The sequence below is a fragment of the Protomyctophum parallelum genome (assembly GCF_964188405.1).
Source record: "Protomyctophum parallelum genome assembly, chromosome: 16".
Taxonomy (NCBI): Eukaryota; Metazoa; Chordata; class Actinopteri; order Myctophiformes; family Myctophidae; genus Protomyctophum; species Protomyctophum parallelum.
The window spans coordinates 49,464,493-49,484,509 of record NC_139711.1 but is presented as its reverse complement, the minus strand read 5'-3'; the positions used below and the strand labels follow the sequence as shown (position 1 = coordinate 49,484,509).

The 20,017-nt window shown below is 43.6% G+C and overlaps 1 protein-coding gene across 1 annotated transcript in view; it reads right to left on the bottom strand.

Annotated features, from left to right (window-relative positions):
- Nucleotides 1–20,017, bottom strand: part of tcirg1b (T cell immune regulator 1, ATPase H+ transporting V0 subunit a3b) — a 47,070-nt gene that overhangs the window by 12,051 nt on the left and 15,002 nt on the right. Inside the window, 12 exon segments of the mRNA XM_083786102.1 lie at nt 150–375; nt 870–988; nt 1,999–2,089; nt 2,653–2,810; nt 3,100–3,230; nt 4,143–4,293; nt 7,660–7,872; nt 12,132–12,225; nt 12,437–12,522; nt 15,150–15,273; nt 15,762–15,823; nt 17,820–17,921. Of these exon segments, the coding sequence (XP_083642228.1) occupies nt 150–375; nt 870–988; nt 1,999–2,089; nt 2,653–2,810; nt 3,100–3,230; nt 4,143–4,293; nt 7,660–7,872; nt 12,132–12,225; nt 12,437–12,522; nt 15,150–15,273; nt 15,762–15,823; nt 17,820–17,921 (1,557 nt within the window).

The window sequence follows — 20,017 nt, the reverse complement described above, 5'->3', positions numbered from 1 at the left end:
CATTGCTCCACAGGCTGGGAGCAGCATCGCTCCACAGGCTGGGAGCAGCATCGCTCCACAGGCTGGGAGCATCGCTCCACAGGCTGGGAGCGCCGCTCCACAGGCTGGGAGCATTGCACACACACACACACACACACACACACACTAACCTGTCCGGGGTACAGCGGGGGGTTGGTGCTGCCCGGTTTGTCCGGGTCCGAGAACATGAACATGTCTATGAAGTGGATGAGGATGCTGGGAGCCTTCTGGGACTGGGAGGGTCCGTACGCCACCCACTTAAACACCACCATGAAGATCAGGTAGCCGAACAGACACAGCATGAAGAACAGCTCCGGGATGAGGACCAGGAAAATCTTACTGTAGTGGCCAAAGTTCCTAAGATAGAACCAGGAAGATGTTACTGTACTGGCCAATAGTTCCTAAGATAGACCCAGGAAAATCTTACTGTAGTGGCCAAAGTTCCTAAGATAGAACCAGGAAGATCTTACTGTACTGGCCAATAGTTCCTAAGATAGAACCAGGAAGATGTTACTGTACTGGCCAATAGTTCCTAAGATAGGACCAGGAAGATGTTACTGTACTGGCCAATAGTTCCTAAGATAGAACCAGGAAGATGTTACTGTACTGGCCAATAGTTCCTAAGATAGAACCAGGAAGATGTTACTGTACTGGCCAATAGTTCCTAAGATAGAACCAGGAAGATGTTACTGTACTGGCCAATAGTTCCTAAGATAGGACCAGGAAGATGTTACTGTAACTGTACTGGCCAATAGTTCCTAAGATAGGACCAGGAAGATGTTACTATACTGGCCAATAGTTCCTAAGATAGAACCAGTAATCAATATATAATTATCATTAATGTAACATACTTGAAGTTGAAGAAGGACAGGGTCACTCCAAAGGTCATGTGGATGACCCCGATGATGACGCTCATCTTCATCTTGTAGGAGTTCAGGAAGGTCAGCTTGTTGTTGGCCATGCCCCACACCTTATATGGAAACACAGGAAGTGATGTCACACACACACACAGAAAGGTCAGCTTATAACTGCCACAATTGAACTCTGGCACTGTCGCTTCCCTGAAAGCTGGATGCAACAGGTCTTTTATTTAGAAAACCCCCAAATTCACCCGACATGAACCGGAAGCAGAGTTGCCTAAAGCTAATGTGGCGATTGCCGGGTTGTGGGTGGAGTTATGGCCTTGTGGGTGGAGTTATGACCTTGTGGGTGGAGTTATGGCCTTGTGGGTGGAGTTATGGCCTTGTGGGTGGAGTTATGACCTTGTGGGTGGAGTTATGGCCTTGTGGGTGGGGTTATGGCCTTGTGGGTGGAGTTATGACCTTGTGGGTGGAGTTATGGCCTTGTGGGTGGAGTTATGGCCTTGTGGGTGGAGTTATGACCTTGTGGGTGGAGTTATGGCCTTGTGGGTGGGGTTATGGCCTTGTGGGTGGAGTTATGACCTTGTGGGTGGAGTTATGGCCTTGTGGGTGGGGTTATGGCCTTGTGGGTGGAGTTATGGCCTTGTGGGTGGAGTTATGGCCTTGTGGGTGGAGTTATGGCCTTGTGGGTGGAGTTATGACCTTGTGGGTGGAGTTATGGCCTTGTGGGTGGAGTTATGGTCTTGTGGGTGGAGTTATGGTCTTGTGGGTGGAGTTATGGCCTTGTGGGTGGAGTTATGGCCTTGTGGGTGGAGTTATGGCCTTGTGGGTGGAGTTATGGTCTTGTGGGTGGAGTTATGGTCTTGTGGGTGGAGTTATGGCCTTGTGGGTGGAGTTATGGCCTTGTGGGTGGAGTTATGGCCTTGTGGGTGGAGTTATGGCCTTGTGGGTGGAGTTATGGTCTTGTGGGTGGAGTTATGGCCTTGTGGGTGGAGTTATGGCCTTGTGGGTGGAGTTATGGCCTTGTGGGTGGAGTTATGGCCTTGTGGGTGGGGTTATTAAGGGTGGGTGGAGTTATGGCCTTGTGGGTGGGGTTATTAAGGGTGGGTGTAATACCTACCGGGTCGATGCCAAACGGGTAGGGGGCGCTGAACACTCCTTCTACAACAGGATCCATGGACAGATACTGACTTCCTGCTAGAACAGACGAGCTGCCGAGAAGAGTATTACATGAGATCTAATACTCATGTAATATAAATATTACATTACAATGTAATGTTAATGTAAACATTATAATTAATGTAATGTAAAGCACTAAATAAATGCACCAAATTTTACTTTACCTTAAAGTAAAGCCATGTTCTTTAGCATGTTTCACACAAACACTTATTTTCATGTGATCAAGTACTTACTATCAAATACACTCCCCATGAAGCAGTGAATTAGTTTTTGCAACAATTTGATGACCTCGGAGTGAAATTATTGACTTCCAGATGTTGTGGTGGAACATGGGTGCTAGGGTGCTTACTTCCAGATGTTGTGGTGGAACATGGGTGCTAGGGTGCTTACTTCCAGGTGTTGTGGTGGAACATGGGTGCTAGGGTGCTTACTTCCAGATGTTGTGGTGGAACATGGGTGCTAGGGTGCTTACTTCCAGATGTTGTGGTGGAACATGGGTGCTAGGGTGCTTACTTCCAGATGTTGTGGTGGAACATGGGTGCTAGGGTGCTTACTTCCAGATGTTGTGGTGGAACATGGGTGCTAGGGTGCTTACTTCCAGACGTTGTGGTGGAACATGGGTGCTACGTTCCAGGAGGAGTTGAAGACACTGAGACCTCGGCTGAAACACTCGTTGTAAATGGCTCCGGTGTAGATGGAGAACAGCCCCATGAGCAGGATGAGATACCGACCTCCGAACATCATCCTGTAGATCTGCAAGACCACGCACACGAGCACACACACACACACACACACACACACACACACACACACACACACACACACACACACACACACACACACACACACACACACACACACACACACAACTGTAAACACACCCCCCACAGCTACTGCTGTTGTCCTGCGACGTCCCCTTATCATTCACTGAACTCACCCCACACAGCTGTGTGTGTGTGTGTGTGTGTGTGTTTGTGTTGGTGTGTGTGTGTACAGGTGTGTGTGTGTGTGTGTGTGTGTGTGGGGGGGGGGGGGGGGATACCTCATTAGAAGGTTTTAACCCCTTCTCCTCCAGAACCATCCACAGAGCGGCGAGCGTCATCAACAGGCCGTGGCCCACGTCACCGAACATCACCGCGAAGAGGAAGGGGAAGGTGATGATGGTGTACACCGCTACGCACACACACACACACACACACACACACACACACACACACACACACACACACACACACACACACACACACACACACACACACACACACACACACACACACACACACACACACACACACACACACACACACACACACACACACACACACACACACACACACACAGGTTCCAGATTACGGTTCCTGCCTGATGACTACAAAACAATGACTACAACATGACGTAACGATATCATCCTGATGACTACAAAACAATACAACATGACGTAACGATATCATCCTGATGACTACAAAACAATGACGTGGCTAGGCTAACAGCATGTGGTTAGGTGGCTAGGCTAACAGCATGTGGTTAGGTGGCTAGGCTAACAGCATGTGGCTAGGCTAACAGCATGTGGCTAGGCTATCCGTACCTGAGTTAACCTCTCGGTAACATGTGGCTAGGCTAACAGGCTAACCGTACCTGGGTTGACCTCTCGGTAACATGTGGCTAGGCTAACAGGCTAACCGTACCTGGGTTGACCTCTCGGTAACATGTGGCTAGGCTAACAGGCTAACCGTACCTGGGTTGACCTCTCGGTAACATGTGGCTAGGCTAACAGGCTAACCGTACCTGGGTTGACCTCTCGGTAACATGTGGCTAGGCTAACAGGCTAACCGTACCTGGGTTGACCTCTCGGTAACATGTGGCTAGGCTAACAGGCTAACCGTACCTGGGTTGACCTCTCGGTAACATGTGGCTAGGCTAACAGGCTAACCGTACCTGGGTTGACCTCTCGGTAACATGTGGCTAGGCTAACAGGCTAACCGTACCTGGGTTGACCTCTCGGTAACATGTGGCTAGGCTAACAGGCTAACCGTACCTGGGTTGACCTCTCGGTAACATGTGGCTAGGCTAACAGGCTAACCGTACCTGGGTTGACCTCTCGGTAACTGGCCACTCCGTACGCGTCTACGATGTTCTGGAAGCCGGAGGTGAATGAGTTAATGGGGAAGAGGGTGGGGGGAGGGGTGGAGCACGGCAACCTGTTGTAGAATGAGTCTACCCCACTTCCACTCCTCCTCTGGGAGAGAGACATAGACACACAGAGAGAGAGAGAGAGACATAGACACAGAGAGAGAGAGAGAGAGAGACAGAGACAGAGACATAGAGAGAGAGAGAGAGAGAGAGAGAGAGAGAGAGAGAGAGGTCTTGAGACTCCATCTTAGCCCGTAGCCCCTCCCCTATCCTCGACCACCTTACAGCCCGTAGCCCCTCCCCTAGCCTCGACCACCTTACAGCCCGTAGCCCCTCCCCTAGCCTCGACCACCTTACAGCCCGTAGCCCCTCCCCTAGCCTCGACCACCTTACAGCCCGTAGCCCCTCCCCTATCCTCGACCACCTTACAGCCCGTAGCCCCTCCCCTAGCCTCGACCACCTTACAGCCCGTAGCCCCTCCCCTAGCCTCGACCACCTTACAGCCCGTAGCCCCTCCCCTAGCCTCGACCACCTTACAGCCCGTAGCCCCTCCCCTAGCCTCGACCACCTTACAGCCCGTAGCCCCTCCCCTATCCTCGACCACCTTACAGCCCGTAGCCCCTCCCCTAGCCTTGACCACCTTACAGCCCGTAGCCCCTCCCCTAGCCTCGACCACCTTACAGCCCGTAGCCCCTCCCCTAGCCTCGACCACCTTACAGCCCGTAGCCCCTCCCCTAGCCTCGACCACCTTACAGCCCGTAGCCCCTCCCCTAGCCTCGACCACCTTACAGCCCGTAGCCCCTCCCCTAGCCTCGACCACCTTACAGCCCGTAGCCCCTCCCCTATCCTCGACCACCTTACAGCCCGTAGCCCCTCCCCTAGCCTCGACCACCTTACAGCCCGTAGCCCCTCCCCTATCCTCGACCACCTTACAGCCCGTAGCCCCTCCCCTAGCCTCGACCACCTTACAGCCCGTAGCCCCTCCCCTAGCCTCGACCACCTTACAGGCGTATGCTAAGACTCAACTTATGTAACTTAGATAGCATTTTATGTAGACATAGCACTCTATGCACTATAGTGTATACTTATAGTTTAATTGTACAGATATTCTACTGTTAGACAGATAGATGTTAGGTTCTCATGATTCATGATGACTATTTATTATATATAAATAGTCATCATGAATCATAAGTGTGATGTATCACCATGTGTTGTTCTTGTTGTTCCATTTCTATAATGTGATGTATCACCATGTGTTGTTCTATTTCTATAATGTGATGTATCACCATGTGTTGTTCTGCTTACTGTAGATGGATTAAGAGCGTGTGATAAATGCTTGCATTGAACATTGTGAATTGAGAGAGATCGATCAGACACTTCTCTAATTATCATTATTATTATAGAGCACCGAAGTCCTGACGTAACTCGCTCATCCCTTCGATTCCCCTGGTTCGCGGAAGTAATTTATCTATGGAGAATAACATGGGGTGATCTTAATATCGTCTACTATAAGCGTTGTGGTCCAAAAATAAACAAGCTGTCTCTGCGTTATTGTCAGGGAGGTGTCTCTGTATCGTTATATTGTCAGGGAGGTGTCTCTGTATCATTATATTGTCAGGGAGGTGTCTCTGTATCGTTATATTGTCAGGGAGGTGTCTCTGTATCGTTATATTGTCAGGGAGGTGTCTCTGTGTCGTTATATTGTCAGGGAGGTGTCTCTGTATCGTTATATTGTCAGGGAGGTGTCTCTGTGTCGTTATATTGTCAGGGAGGTGTCTCTGTGTCGTTATATTGTCAGGGAGGTGTCTCTGTATCGTTATATTGTCAGGGAGGTGTCTCTGTATCGTTATATTGTCGGGGAGGTGTCTCTGTATCGTTATATTGTCAGGGAGGTGTCTCTGTATCGTTATATTGTCAGGGAGGTGTCTCTGTGTCGTTATATTGTCAGGGAGGTGTCTCTGTATCGTTATATTGTCAGGGAGGTGTCTCTGCATCGTTTGCAACAGTCAGTCACTCATATATGATACAGTCTGCTTCTAGCTAAAATCTAACTAATTCAGCAGCAGTAACATTAGCGTTTTCTCTCAGTCAGTTGATTCTTCATATCCATATGAGTGAAGCGGCCGGGGTGACATGTTTATTTTTCAAACACAGTTCTTATATGAGGCGATCTAAAAATCCTCCTATGGCGATTTCAATGCAACTAAAAAAATACATGAACCTGGGGACTGACGCCCTCTACTGGAAGTGACGTCAGACTTCGGTGCTCTATTAATATGAATCTTACCCCTCCCTCTCTGAGGGCAGACTGTAGTTTAATCTTACCCCTCCCTCTCTGAGGGCAGACTGTAGTTTAATCTTACCCCTCCCTCTCTGAGGGCAGACTGTAGTTTAATCTGACCCCTCCCTCTCTGAGGGCAGACTGTAGTTTAATCTTACCCCTCCCTCTCTGAGGGCAGACTGTAGTTTAATCTTACCCCTCCCTCTCTGAGGGCAGACTGTAGTTTAATCTTACCCCTCCCTCTCTGAGGGCAGACTGTAGTTTAATCTTACCCCTCCCTCTCTGAGGGCGGACTGTAGTTTAATCTGACCCCTCCCTCTCTGAGGGCAGACTGTAGTTTAATCTGACCCCTCCCTCTCTGAGGGCAGACTGTAGTTCTATCTTACCCCTCCCTCTCTGAGGGCAGACTGTAGTTTAATCTTACCCCTCCCTCTCTGAGGGCGGACTGTAGTTCCGGCAGTGACCTCACGGGGCACCAGGCCTCAGCGATCAGACACTTCTCTAATTATCATTATTATCATTAAAGGGACACTTCACCCTTTTTGCAAGAAAATGTATGCTAATGACGTTTAGAAGCTTTAGAACACTTTCCTGGAGATCTTTATGTGTGTAATATGTGGTTTTAGATATTTTAGATTGTAGCAGTGAGCCTGTTGTCTCTGATGTCATGGACACTGGGCTCACTTCCTTCCTGGACTACATGTTGTCTCAGTAAGACAGCTCTCCCCCTATCCACAAGGAGGAGCAGTGCACCAAAGAATTATGGGAATTGTAGTCCAGGAAGGTAGTGAGACCAGTGTCCATGACATCAGAGACAACAGGCTCACTGCTACAATCTAAAATAACTAAAACCACATATTACACACATAAAGACCCCCAGGAAAGTGATCTAAATCTTCTAAACGTCATTAACATATATATTTTTGCAAAAAGGGTGAAGTGTCCCTTTAATATGAATCTTACCCCTCCCTCTCTGAGGGCAGACTGTAGTTCTATCTTACCCCTCCCTCTCTGAGGGCGGACTGTAGTTCTATCTTACCCCTCCCTCTCTGAGGGCGGACTGTAGTTCTATCTTACCCCTCCCTCTCTGAGGGCGGACTGTAGTTCTATCTTACCCCTCCCTCTCTGAGGGCAGACTGTAGTTCTATCTTACCCCTCCCTCTCTGAGGGCAGACTGTAGTTCTATCTTACCCCTCCCTCTCTGAGGGCGGACTGTAGTTCCGGCAGTGACCTCACGGGGCACCAGGCCTCAGCGATCAGACACTTCTCGGTGACGGAGGGACTGCAGAGGTTCAGAACCGTCTGCACGGCTTTGCACTTCTGGACTCGAACCTTCCACTGAGGGAGCACCGCCACCGCTCGACCAAGGAGCTGCTGCAGGAAGGCTTCTGTTGAGGAGAGGACCTGATGGACACAACATATTATTATTATTATTATTCTGACCTGAGATCAGATTCTGTTGAGGAGAGGACCTGATGGACACAACATATAATTATTATTATTCTGACCTGAGATCAGATTCTGTTGAGGAGAGGACCTGATGGACACAACATATTATTATTATTATTCTGATCTGAGATCAGATTCTGTTGAGGAGAGGACCTGATGGACACAACATATTATTATTATTATTCTGACCTGAGATCAGATTCTGTTGAGGAGAGGACCTGATGGACACAACATATTATTAGTATTATTCTGACCTGAGATCAGATTCTGTTGAGGAGAGGACCTGATGGACACAACATATTATTATTATTATTCTGACCTGAGATCAGATTCTGTTGAGGAGAGGACCTGATGGACACAACATATTATTATTATTATTCTGACCTGAGATCAGATTCTGTTGAGGAGAGGACCTGATGGACACAACATATTATTATTATTATTCTGACCTGAGATCAGATTCTGTTGAGGAGAGGACCTGATGGACACAACATATTATTATTATTATTCTGACCTGAGATCAGATTCTGTTGAGGAGAGGACCTGATGGACACAACATATTATTATTATTATTATTCTGACCTGAGATCAGATTCTGTTGAGGAGAGGACCTGATGGACACAACATATTATTATTATGACCTGAGATCAGATTCTAAAAATGTCTGTTTGAAAATGACAGTTTTCTGTTTCTATGTCAGTCGTTCTTAAATTTTTCTAAAAATAGCAGACCTACAAGCTCTTAGCGCGCCACGCTATGAGCTTGTAGATCTGGTATTTTTCAATAGCTAAAGCATAACATGATGCAGACACCAAAATGGGTTCCCGTTCAGAATGGGTTAACCCATTCTGACCGGGCACCCATTTTGGTGTCAGCATCATGTCATGCTTTAGCTATTGAAAAATACCAGACCTACAAGCTCATATCGCGCCACCGAGTGGCGCGATACGAGCTTGTAGGTCTGCTATTTTTTTTAAATCGAAGAGCGACTGACATTTTTTTAGAATCTGATCTCAGGTCAGAATGGGTTCATCAGACCAGTGTGTGTCCGGCGGAAACCTCGCATGAATCTGATCTCAGGTCAGAATGGGTTAACTAGTGACTTGAAAAGTATTTACCCGTCTGACACTATTTTGAGATCTCTATTTGAGCATTTCAAATTAATTCTTTCGTTACGTATAATTATCAATTAACAACAATCAATTACGTAATGTTGTAATTGATACGGAAGAGTTGACGGCTTTTGATGGTGACGTACATTATTATATATGTCGATCAGTGTCGGGTGGATTAAACTTTAATCCACATTAAAACCTGGCATTGGGTCCTTTAATCATTAAAGGACCCAATGCCAGAGTGTAATTGGTTTTCGATGGTGACGTAATGACGATATGTTTTAGTGTCGGGAGGATTAAAGGTAATGCCCCTGTGTACAGTATACATGTATGTAATCTGACACCACTGCCGTATCAGGCACAAGTAATCATTACGTCATACGCTGGCACGGCGACATACGCATCGAAGGGCGACATACGCATCAAACGGCGTCATACGCATCAAAGCACTGGACGAAAACTATTACTTGCGCGCTCTGCTAGTAATAATAAACCTACTGATTTCAGGTCTTCTATAATAATAATAATAATAGTAATAATATTAATACTACTAATAATAATAATAATAATAATAATATTAGTAACCTACTGATTTCAGGTCTTCTATAATAATAATAATAATAATAATAATAATAATATTAGTAACGTACTGATTTCAGGTCTTCTATAATAATAATAATAATAATAATAATAATAATAATAATAATATTAGTAACCTACTGATTTCAGGTCTTCTATAATAATAATAATAATAATAATAATAATAATAATAATAATAATAACGTACTGATTTCAGGTCTTCTATAATAATAATAATAATAATAATAATAACGTACTGATTTCAGGTCTTCTATAATAATAATAATAATAATAATAATAATAATAATAATAATATTAATAACGTACTGATTTCAGGTCTTCTATAATAATAATAATAATAATAATAATATTAATAACGTACTGATTTCAGGTCTTCTATAATAATAATAATAATAATAATAATAATAATATTAATAACGTACTGATTTCAGGTCTTCTATAATAATAATAATAATAATAATAATAATAATAATATTAATAACGTACTGATTTCAGGTCTTCTATAATAATAATAATAATAATAATAATAATAATAATATTAATAACGTACTGATTTCAGGTCTTCTATAATAATAATAATAATAATAATATTAGTAACGTACTGATTTCAGGTCTTCTATAATAATAATAATAATAATATTAATAACGTACTGATTTCAGGTCTTCTATAATAATAATAATAATAATAATAATAATAATAATAATATTAGTAACGTACTGATTTCAGGTCTTCTATAATAATAATAATAATAATAATAATATTAATATCGTACTGATTTCAGGTCTTCTATAATAATAATAATAATAATAATAATAATAATAATAATAATAATAATAATAATATTAATATCGTACTGATTTCAGGTCTTCTATAATAATAATAATAATAATAATAATAATAATAATAATAATAATAATAATAATAATAATAATAATAATAATAATAATATTAATAACGTACTGATTTCAGGTCTTCTATAATAATAATAATAATAATAATAATATTAGTAACGTACTGATTTCAGGTCTTCTATAATAATAATAATAATAATAATATTAATATCGTACTGATTTCAGGTCTTCTATAATAATAATAATAATAATAATAATAATAATAATAATAATAATAATAATATTAGTAACGTACTGATTTCAGGTCTTCTATAATAATAATAATAATAATAATAATATTAATAACGTACTGATTTCAGGTCTTCTATAATAATAATAATAATAATAATATTAATAACGTACTGATTTCAGGTCTTCTATAATAATAATAATAATAATAATAATAATAATATTAATAACGTACTGATTTCAGGTCTTCTATAATAATAATATTAATAATAATAATAATAATAATAATAATATTAGTAACGTACTGATTTCAGGTCTTCTATAATAATAATAATAATAATATTAATATCGTACTGATTTCAGGTCTTCTATAATAATAATAATAATAATAATATTAATAACGTACTGATTTCAGGTCTTCTATAATAATAATAATAATAATAATAATAATATTAATAACGTACTGATTTCAGGTCTTCTATAATAATAATAATAATAATATTAATAACCTACTGATTTCAGGTCTTCTATAATAATAATAATAATAATATTAATAACGTACTGATTTCAGGTCTTCTATAATAATAATAATAATAATATTAACAGTTTGACTGTTTTTTACGATTAACCCGCATTTTAATCAACCCCCCTTCACTGCCGAGATTGTTGTATTACCTTTAGAGCATACGCTGAATTATTTGGGCTTTTAATCCGCGAAAATCCATCAAAAAAAGCTCCCGTGGTTTGTTATGATCTGTGTGTAGCATCCACCATCTTGGTGCACCCGGAAGACGCACACAAGATTGGTTTCAATGAGGCGTTGCAACCAATGCATTTCCATTGGCCTCAATTTCCCAGAAGCCCTAGCAGCCCACAGCATGTGACGATTTCCGGTTTCGTCATCACAGCGAAGCCATCCAGTCTCATACTCCGCGACGAAGACGGATTTTCTTTTGATTCATTACATTACGGCGGATTAAACACATAAAACAAAAGGCGGGTATGTCCGATACGGCAGCGACATTAACCTGGAGTAATCCATTCGCGGCACGGAAACTGTTAATAACGTACTGATTTCATGTCTTCTATAATAATAATAATAATAATATTAATAACGTACTGATTTCAGGTCTTCTATAATAATAATAATAATAATAATAATAATATTAATAACGTACTGATTTCAGGTCTTCTATAATAATAATAATAATATTAATAACGTACTGATTTCATGTCTTCTATAATAATAATAATAATAATAATAATATTAATAACCTACTGATTTCAGGTCTTCTATAATAATAATAATAATAATAATAATAATATTAATAACGTACTGATTTCAGGTCTTCTATAATAATAATAATAATAATAATAATAATAATAATAATAATAATAATAATAATATTAATAACCTACTGATTTCAGGTCTTCTATCCTGCCTTGTAGACCTTGGAGGATCTGTGCTCGTTCCGCCGTGCTCTCTGGGTACGCGAACGTCTGGGTCCGGAAGCTGTGTGTGTGTGTGTGTGTGTGTGTGTGCGTGTGTGTGTGTGTGTGCGTGTGTGTGTGTGTGTGTGCGTGTGTGTGTGTGTGTGTGTGCGTGTGTGTGTGTGTGTGTGCGTGTGTGTGCGTGTGGTGAGACAGGAAGTTAAAGCGTTAGTATAAAGTCTTCATTCAACAAACACAGAAACACAAGACGTTGCCGTAGCAACGGAACCCACCAATCACAGATCTTGGCGACTTTCTGACCAATCTGGTCGCCCCAATAGGAGATGAGGAAGACCGTCCACTGCACTGGCTCCTCCTCCTGCAAGTCAACCAATCACAATCAATCAATCAATCAATAAAATAATCACATCAATACGTCATTAAGTGAATAAACATTCATCAGGTTTTCCCATTAAACAATGAGAAGGGACTAGGGGGCACCGCCACTAGGGGGCGCCCCTCCGAATCCCTACACTTATTTGCCATTTTTCTTTACTATTGAAATGACTATTTTGACTATTTTTGATTTTTTTTTACTATTTTAAAATAGTTCAAAGAGCCAATCTCCAAGCTCACAACGTGCCTAGGGGGCGCCGCCACTAGGGGGCGCCGCCACTAGGGGCACAATGTGCTGATGTAGATTGGCTATTTTAACTATGCAACAATGTTTTTCAAAATAATAAAAAGATTGTTTAGGGATAGGGGGTTCAGCATGGACGAAAATAGATCCCTAGGTCTCTTCTCCTTTCCCTAACAACGCTCCACCCGTCTCTAAAACACCATGGACAACGCTCCACACATCCCAGACTCTTCTCCCTTCTCTAAAACACCCTGGACAACGCTCCACACGTCCCTAAAACACCCTGGACAACGCTCCACACGTCCCTAAAACACCCTGGACAACGCTCCACACGTCCCAGACTCTTCTCCCTTCTCTAAAACACCCTGGACAACGCTCCACACGTCCCAGGCTCTGCTCCCTTCTCTAAAACACTCCACAGCGCTCCACACGTCCCAGACTCTTCTCCCTTCTCTAAAACACCCTGGACAACGCTCCACACGTCCCTAAAACACCCTGGACAACGCTCCACACGTCCCTAAAACACCCTGGACAACGCTCCACACGTCCCAGACTCTTCTCCCTTCTCTAAAACACCCTGGACAACGCTCCACACGTCCCAGGCTCTGCTCCCTTCTCTAAAACACTCCACAGCGCTCCACACGTCCCAGACTCTTCTCCCTTCTCTAAAACACCCTGGACAACGCTCCACACATCCCAGACTCTTCTCTCTTCTCTAAAACACCCTGGACAATGCTCCACACGTCCCAGACTCTTCTCCCTTCTCTAAAACACCCTGGACAACGCTCCACACATCCCAGACTCTCCTCCCTTCTCTAAAACACCCTGGACAACGCTCCACACGTCCCAGACTCTTCTCCCTTCTCTAAAACACCCTGGACAACGCTCCACACATCCCAGACTCTTCTTTCCTCTCTAAAACACCCTGGACAACGCTCCACACGTCCCAGACTCTTCTCCCTTCTCTAAAACACCCTGGACAACGCTCCACACATCTCTAAAACACCCTGGACAACGCTCCACACGTCCCAGACTCTTCTCCCTTCTCTAAAACACCCTGGACAACGCTCCACACATCCCAGACTCTTCTCTCTTCTCTAAAACACCCTGGACAACGCTCCACACATCCCAGACTCTTCTCCCTTCTCTAAAACACCCTGGACAACGCTCCACACATCCCAGACTCTTCTCTCTTCTCTAAAACACCCTGGACAACGCTCCACACGTCCCAGACTCTTCTCCCTTCTCTAAAACACCCTGGACAACGCTCCACACGTCCCAGACTCTTCTCCCTTCTCTAAAACACCCTGGACAACGCTCCACACATCCTAGACTCTTCTCCCTTCTCTAAAACACCCTGGACAACGCTCCACACATCCTAGACTCTTCTCCCTTCTCTACAACACCCTGGACAATGCTCCACACGTCCCAAACACTTCCCCCTTCTCTAAAACACCCTGGAACACGCTCCACACGTCCCAGACTCTTCTCTCTTCTCTAAAACACCCTGGACAACGCTCCACACGTCCCAGACTCTTCTCCCTTCTCTAAAACACCCTGGACAACGCTCCACACGTCCCAGACTCTTCTCCCTTCTCTAAAACACCCTGGACAACGCTCCACACGTCCCAGACTCTTCTCCCTTCTCTAAAACACCCTGGACAACGCTCCACACGTCCCAGACTCTTCTCCCTTCTCTAAAACACCCTGGACAACGCTCCACACGTCCCAGACTCTTCTCCCTTCTCTAAAACACCCTGGACAACGCTCCACACGTCCCAGACTCTTCTCTCTTCTCTACAACACCCTGGACAACGCTCCACACGTCCCAGACTCTTCTCCCTTCTCTACAACACCCTGGACAACGCTCCACACGTCCCAGACTCTTCTCCCTTCTCTAAAACACCCTGGACAACGCTCCACACGTCTCTAAAACACCCTGGACAACGCTCCACACGTCCCAGACTCTTCTCTCTTCTCTAAAACACCCTGGACAACGCTCCACACGTCCCAGACTCTTCTCCCTTCTCTAAAACACCCTGGACAACGCTGCACATGTCCCAAACACTTCCCGCTTCCCTAAAACACCCTGGACAACGCTCCACACGTCCCAGACTCTTCTCCCTTCTCTACAACACCCTGGACAACGCTCCACACGTCCCAGACTCTTCTCCCTTCCCTAAAACACCCTGGACAACGCTCCACACGTCCCAAACACTTCCCGCTTCCCTAAAACACCCTGGACAACGCTCCACACGTCCCAGACTCTTCTCCCTTCTCTAAAACACCCTGGACAACGCTCCACACGTCCCAAACACTTCCCCCTTCTCTTCTTTAAAGGTGTGAGATGAATGGTCCACCCATACCGTCTCGGTCTCCAGTCGATCTTCCATGGCTCTGAAGTCAACGATGATGTAACCTCGACACGCTCTCCAGAGCAAGCGCTCAAACGAAGGAACCTTCCATGGGTGGACCACGCCCGCTACGAAACTACAGAGAGAGACAGAGAGAGACGTTATGGGTGGACCTCCCTCCCTGTGTGTGTGTGTGTGTGTGTGTGTGTGTGTGTGTGTGTGTGTGTGTGTGTGTGTGTGTCACATGTGAAAACGCAACATGTGATAATTCAGGCTGACCTAGGATCAGGCTAGTATTACAGCGACATGAACGGCTGTGATGGTGATGCTGGTTTAGGATCAGCTGATTGGAATGAAAACGCCGGTGTCAAAACTAGCAAAGCTGAAATCAAATGAATATAAGAAGGTTAACCCATTTCGACCTGGGATCAGATTCTAAAAATGATTTAAAAAAATAGCAGACCTATACAAGCTCATAGCGCGCCACTCGGTGGCGCGCTATGAGCTTGTAGATCTGCCATTTTTTTCAAATAGTCACGGATAGTCGGTTTTCGGGACCATTAGTTTGGTCCTGTGAGGAGCTCTAGTGTGTGTGTGTGTGTGTGTGTGTGTGTGGGGGGGTACCTGAGGCGAACATCCTGTCGATTATCAAACAGTCCTTGATTCTCCAGGGCTGGTGGTCCTGCCTGACACACACACACACACACACACACACACACACACACACACACACACACACACACACACACACACACACACACACACACACACACACACACACACACACACACACACACACACACACACACTTGTAGTTTTGTATGTGTGGTGCCTGTGGGACTATTAGTTTGTGACGAAGCACATTGTAATGTCTTTCTACTTTGTTTTCCTTATTCATGTTGGTATTTATGAAAAGAAATATAACGTGTGATGCATAGTATTTTCTCCTATTCACAAGAGTGGTAATGGGCCTCGGACAGTGATGAGTGACAGGTGACAGAGACTGATGTCACCACCCACACAAGGTGACATAGGGAGGAAGTGACACACGGGGGACAGAGGGGGAAAAAGCTGAATGAATGTGTAGGCCTACACGGGGAAGAGGAGCGCCAGGTAGAAGTCGGATTAATGTATTAAAGTTTGATCGCGCTTTGATTTGCAGCCGTTAGCAACAGATCTGTCGGGACCGTCGGGGAGTTAACCCATTCTGACCGGGCACCCATTTTGGTGTCAGCATCATGTTATGCTTTAGCTATTTAAAAATAGCAGATCTACAAGCTCATATCGCGCCACCGAGTGGCGCGATACGAGCTTGTAGGTCTGCTATTTTTTTTAAATCGAAGACACTTTTAGAATCTGATCTCAGGTCAGAATGGGTTAATAATGAAACTGTCAGGATGTAATAGACATTTTTAGAATCTGATCTCAGGTCAGAATGGGTTAATAATGAAACTGTCAGGATGTAATAGACATTTTTAGAATCTGATCTCAGGTCAGAATGGGTTAAGCAACCGCTTAATTGCTGCCGCCGTCGGGCGATCGGCGTTTGGACTGGAGTCCGGTCGGTGGTTTTCTGCCGTTGGCCTACATACCGGTGAGATGGAGCCAAAGGCTTTCTGTTGGATTACAAACGTTAAGGGGTACCCCATTTGTTTTTTGTTTAGTTCATAGCGGAGGAGCTCTTTTCTTTGGATAAGGAACTGCTAAAGACTGTCGCGGGCGTGCCGCAACCAATTAAGGAAGAGGACGAATGCGGACTTTATTATTTATTTATTTAATACTTAATGACTTTGGGCGGGTTGTTGATTGTTTTGCGGGTTGTAAACGTTGTGGCAGGACGCGTCGGGACTTGTTTGGGGCGGGAGGGGTTTTGAAAGAATTGTTTGTTTTCAGTTTGTCTGCCTGTTGATTCTTTTCATGTTGTAGGGAGAGCGACAGGGACAGACGCACTTTGTCAAGTGCTTGGTTTGATGGTACACCGTTTTGTTTGACTGTATACGTATACAGCATCTCTACATAATAATTTGAACTATATCCCTACGAATCTGTTGTTTAACCCATTCTGACCTGAGATCAGATTCTAGAAATGTCTATTACATCCTGACAGTTTCATTATGATTCCATTGTGACCTGAGATCAGATTCTAAAAGTGTCTTAGATTTTTCAAAAATAGCAGACCTACAAGCTCGTATCGCGCCACTCGGTGGCGCGATATGAGCTTGTAGATCTGCTATTTTTCAATAGCTAAAGCACGACATGATGCTTGAACACCAAAATGGGTGCCTGGCCAGAATGGGTTAATTTTCCTTAGTTAATAATTTGCCTTAAGACACAAGGGGCGATTGTTACAAGTTATTGATGTGTGGTGACTGTGGGGCTTGTAGTTCTTTATGCGTGGTGACTGTGGGACTTGTAGTTCTTTATGCGTGGTGACTGTGGGACTTGTAGTTCTTTATGCGTGGTGACTGTGGGTCTTGTAGTTCTTTATGCGTGGTGACTGTGGGGCTTGTAGTTCTTTATGCGTGGTGACTGTGGGACTTGTAGTTCTTTATGCGTGGTGACTGTGGGGCTTGTAGTTCTTTATGCGTGGTGACTGTGGGGCTTGTAGTTCTTTATGCGTGGTGACTGTGGGACTTGTAGTTCTTCATGCGTGGTGAGTGTGGGGCTTGTAGTCTTTGTCACCTGTGACTGTGGGCCGGTCAGAGAGTGGGTCTGGGTCAGAACACTCTGGTACTGAACCAGATGAGTCAGCTGAGCTCTGAGCAAATCTCTGTTCGTCGCCACCTGGAGAGAGAGAGAGAGACATTCACTTTACATTAGATTACAGAGAGAGAGAGAGAGAGAGACATTCACTTTACATTAGATTACAGAGAGAGAGAGAGAGACAGACATTCACTTTACATTAGATTACCTAGAGAGAGAGAGAGAGAGAGACATTCACTTTACATTAGATTACAGAGAGAGAGAGAGAGAGAGAGAGAGAGAGAGAGAGACATTCACTTTACATTAGATTACCTAGAGAGAGAGAGAGAGAGACATTCACTTTACATTAGATTACAGAGAGAGAGAGAGAGAGAGAGAGAGAGAGACATTCACTTTACATTAGATTACAGAGAGAGAGAGAGAGAGAGAGAGAGAGAGAGAGACATTCACTTTACATTAGATTACAGAGAGAGAGAGAGAGAGAGACATTCACTTTACATTAGATTACAGAGAGAGAGAGAGAGAGAGAGAGACAGACATTCACTTTACATTAGATTACAGAGAGAGAGAGAGAGAGAGAGAGAGAGACATTCACTTTACATTAGATTACAGAGAGAGAGAGAGAGAGAGAGAGAGAGACATTCACTTTACATTAGATTACAGAGAGAGAGAGAGAGAGAGAGAGAGACATTCACTTTACATTAGATTACCTAGAGAGAGAGAGAGAGAGAGACATTCACTTTACATTAGATTACAGAGAGAGAGAGAGAGAGAGAGAGACATTCACTTTACATTAGATTACAGAGAGAGAGAGAGAGAGAGAGAGAGAGAGAGAGAGAGAGACATTCACTTTACATTAGATTACAGAGAGAGAGAGAGAGACAGACATTCACTTTACATTAGATTACAGAGAGAGAGAGAGAGAGAGAGAGAGAGACATTCACTTTACATTAGATTACAGAGAGAGAGAGAGAGAGAGAGAGACATTCACTTTACATTAGATTACAGAGAGAGAGAGAGAGAGAGAGACAGACATTCACTTTACATTAGATTACAGAGAGAGAGAGAGAGAGAGAGAGAGAGAGAGAGACATTCACTTTACATTAGATTACAGAGAGAGAGAGAGAGAGAGAGAGAGACAGACATTCACTTTACATTAGATTACAGAGAGAGAGAGAGAGAGAGAGAGAGACATTCACTTTACATTAGATTACAGAGAGAGAGAGAGAGAGAGAGACATTCACTTTACATTAGATTACCTAGAGAGAGAGAGAGAGAGAGAGAGAGAGAGAGAGAGACATTCACTTTACATTAGATTACCTAGAGAGAGAGAGAGAGAGACAGACAGACAGACATTCACTTTACATTAGATTACAGAGAGAGAGAGAGAGAGAGACATTCACTTTACATTAGATTACAGAGAGAGAGAGAGACATTCACTTTACATTAGATTACAGAGAGAGAGAGAGAGAGAGAGAGAGAGAGAGACATTCACTTTACATTAGATTACAGAGAGAGAGAGAGAGAGAGAGAGACAGACATTCACTTTACATTAGATTACAGAGAGAGAGAGAGAGAGAGAGAGAGAGAGAGAGAGAGAGAGACATTCACTTTACATTAGATTACAGAGAGAGAGAGAGAGAGAGAGACATTCACTTTACATTAGATTACAGAGAGAGAGAGAGAGAGACAGACATTCACTTTACATTAGATTACAGAGAGAGAGAGAGAGAGAGAGACATTCACTTTACATTAGATTACAGAGAGAGAGAGAGAGAGAGAGAGAGAGAGAGACATTCACTTTACATTAGATTACAGAGAGAGAGAGAGAGAGAGAGAGACATTCACTTTACATTAGATTACAGAGAGAGAGAGAGAGAGAGACAGACATTCACTTTACATTAGATTACAGAGAGAGAGAGAGAGAGAGAGAGAGAGAGAGAGAGACATTCACTTTACATTAGATTACAGAGAGAGAGAGAGAGAGACAGACATTCACTTTACATTAGATTACAGAGAGAGAGAGAGAGAGAGAGAGAGAGAGAGACATTCACTTTACATTAGATTACAGAGAGAGAGAGAGAGAGAGAGAGAGAGACATTCACTTTACATTAGATTACCTAGAGAGAGAGAGAGAGAGAGAGAGAGAGAGAGACATTCACTTTACATTAGATTAC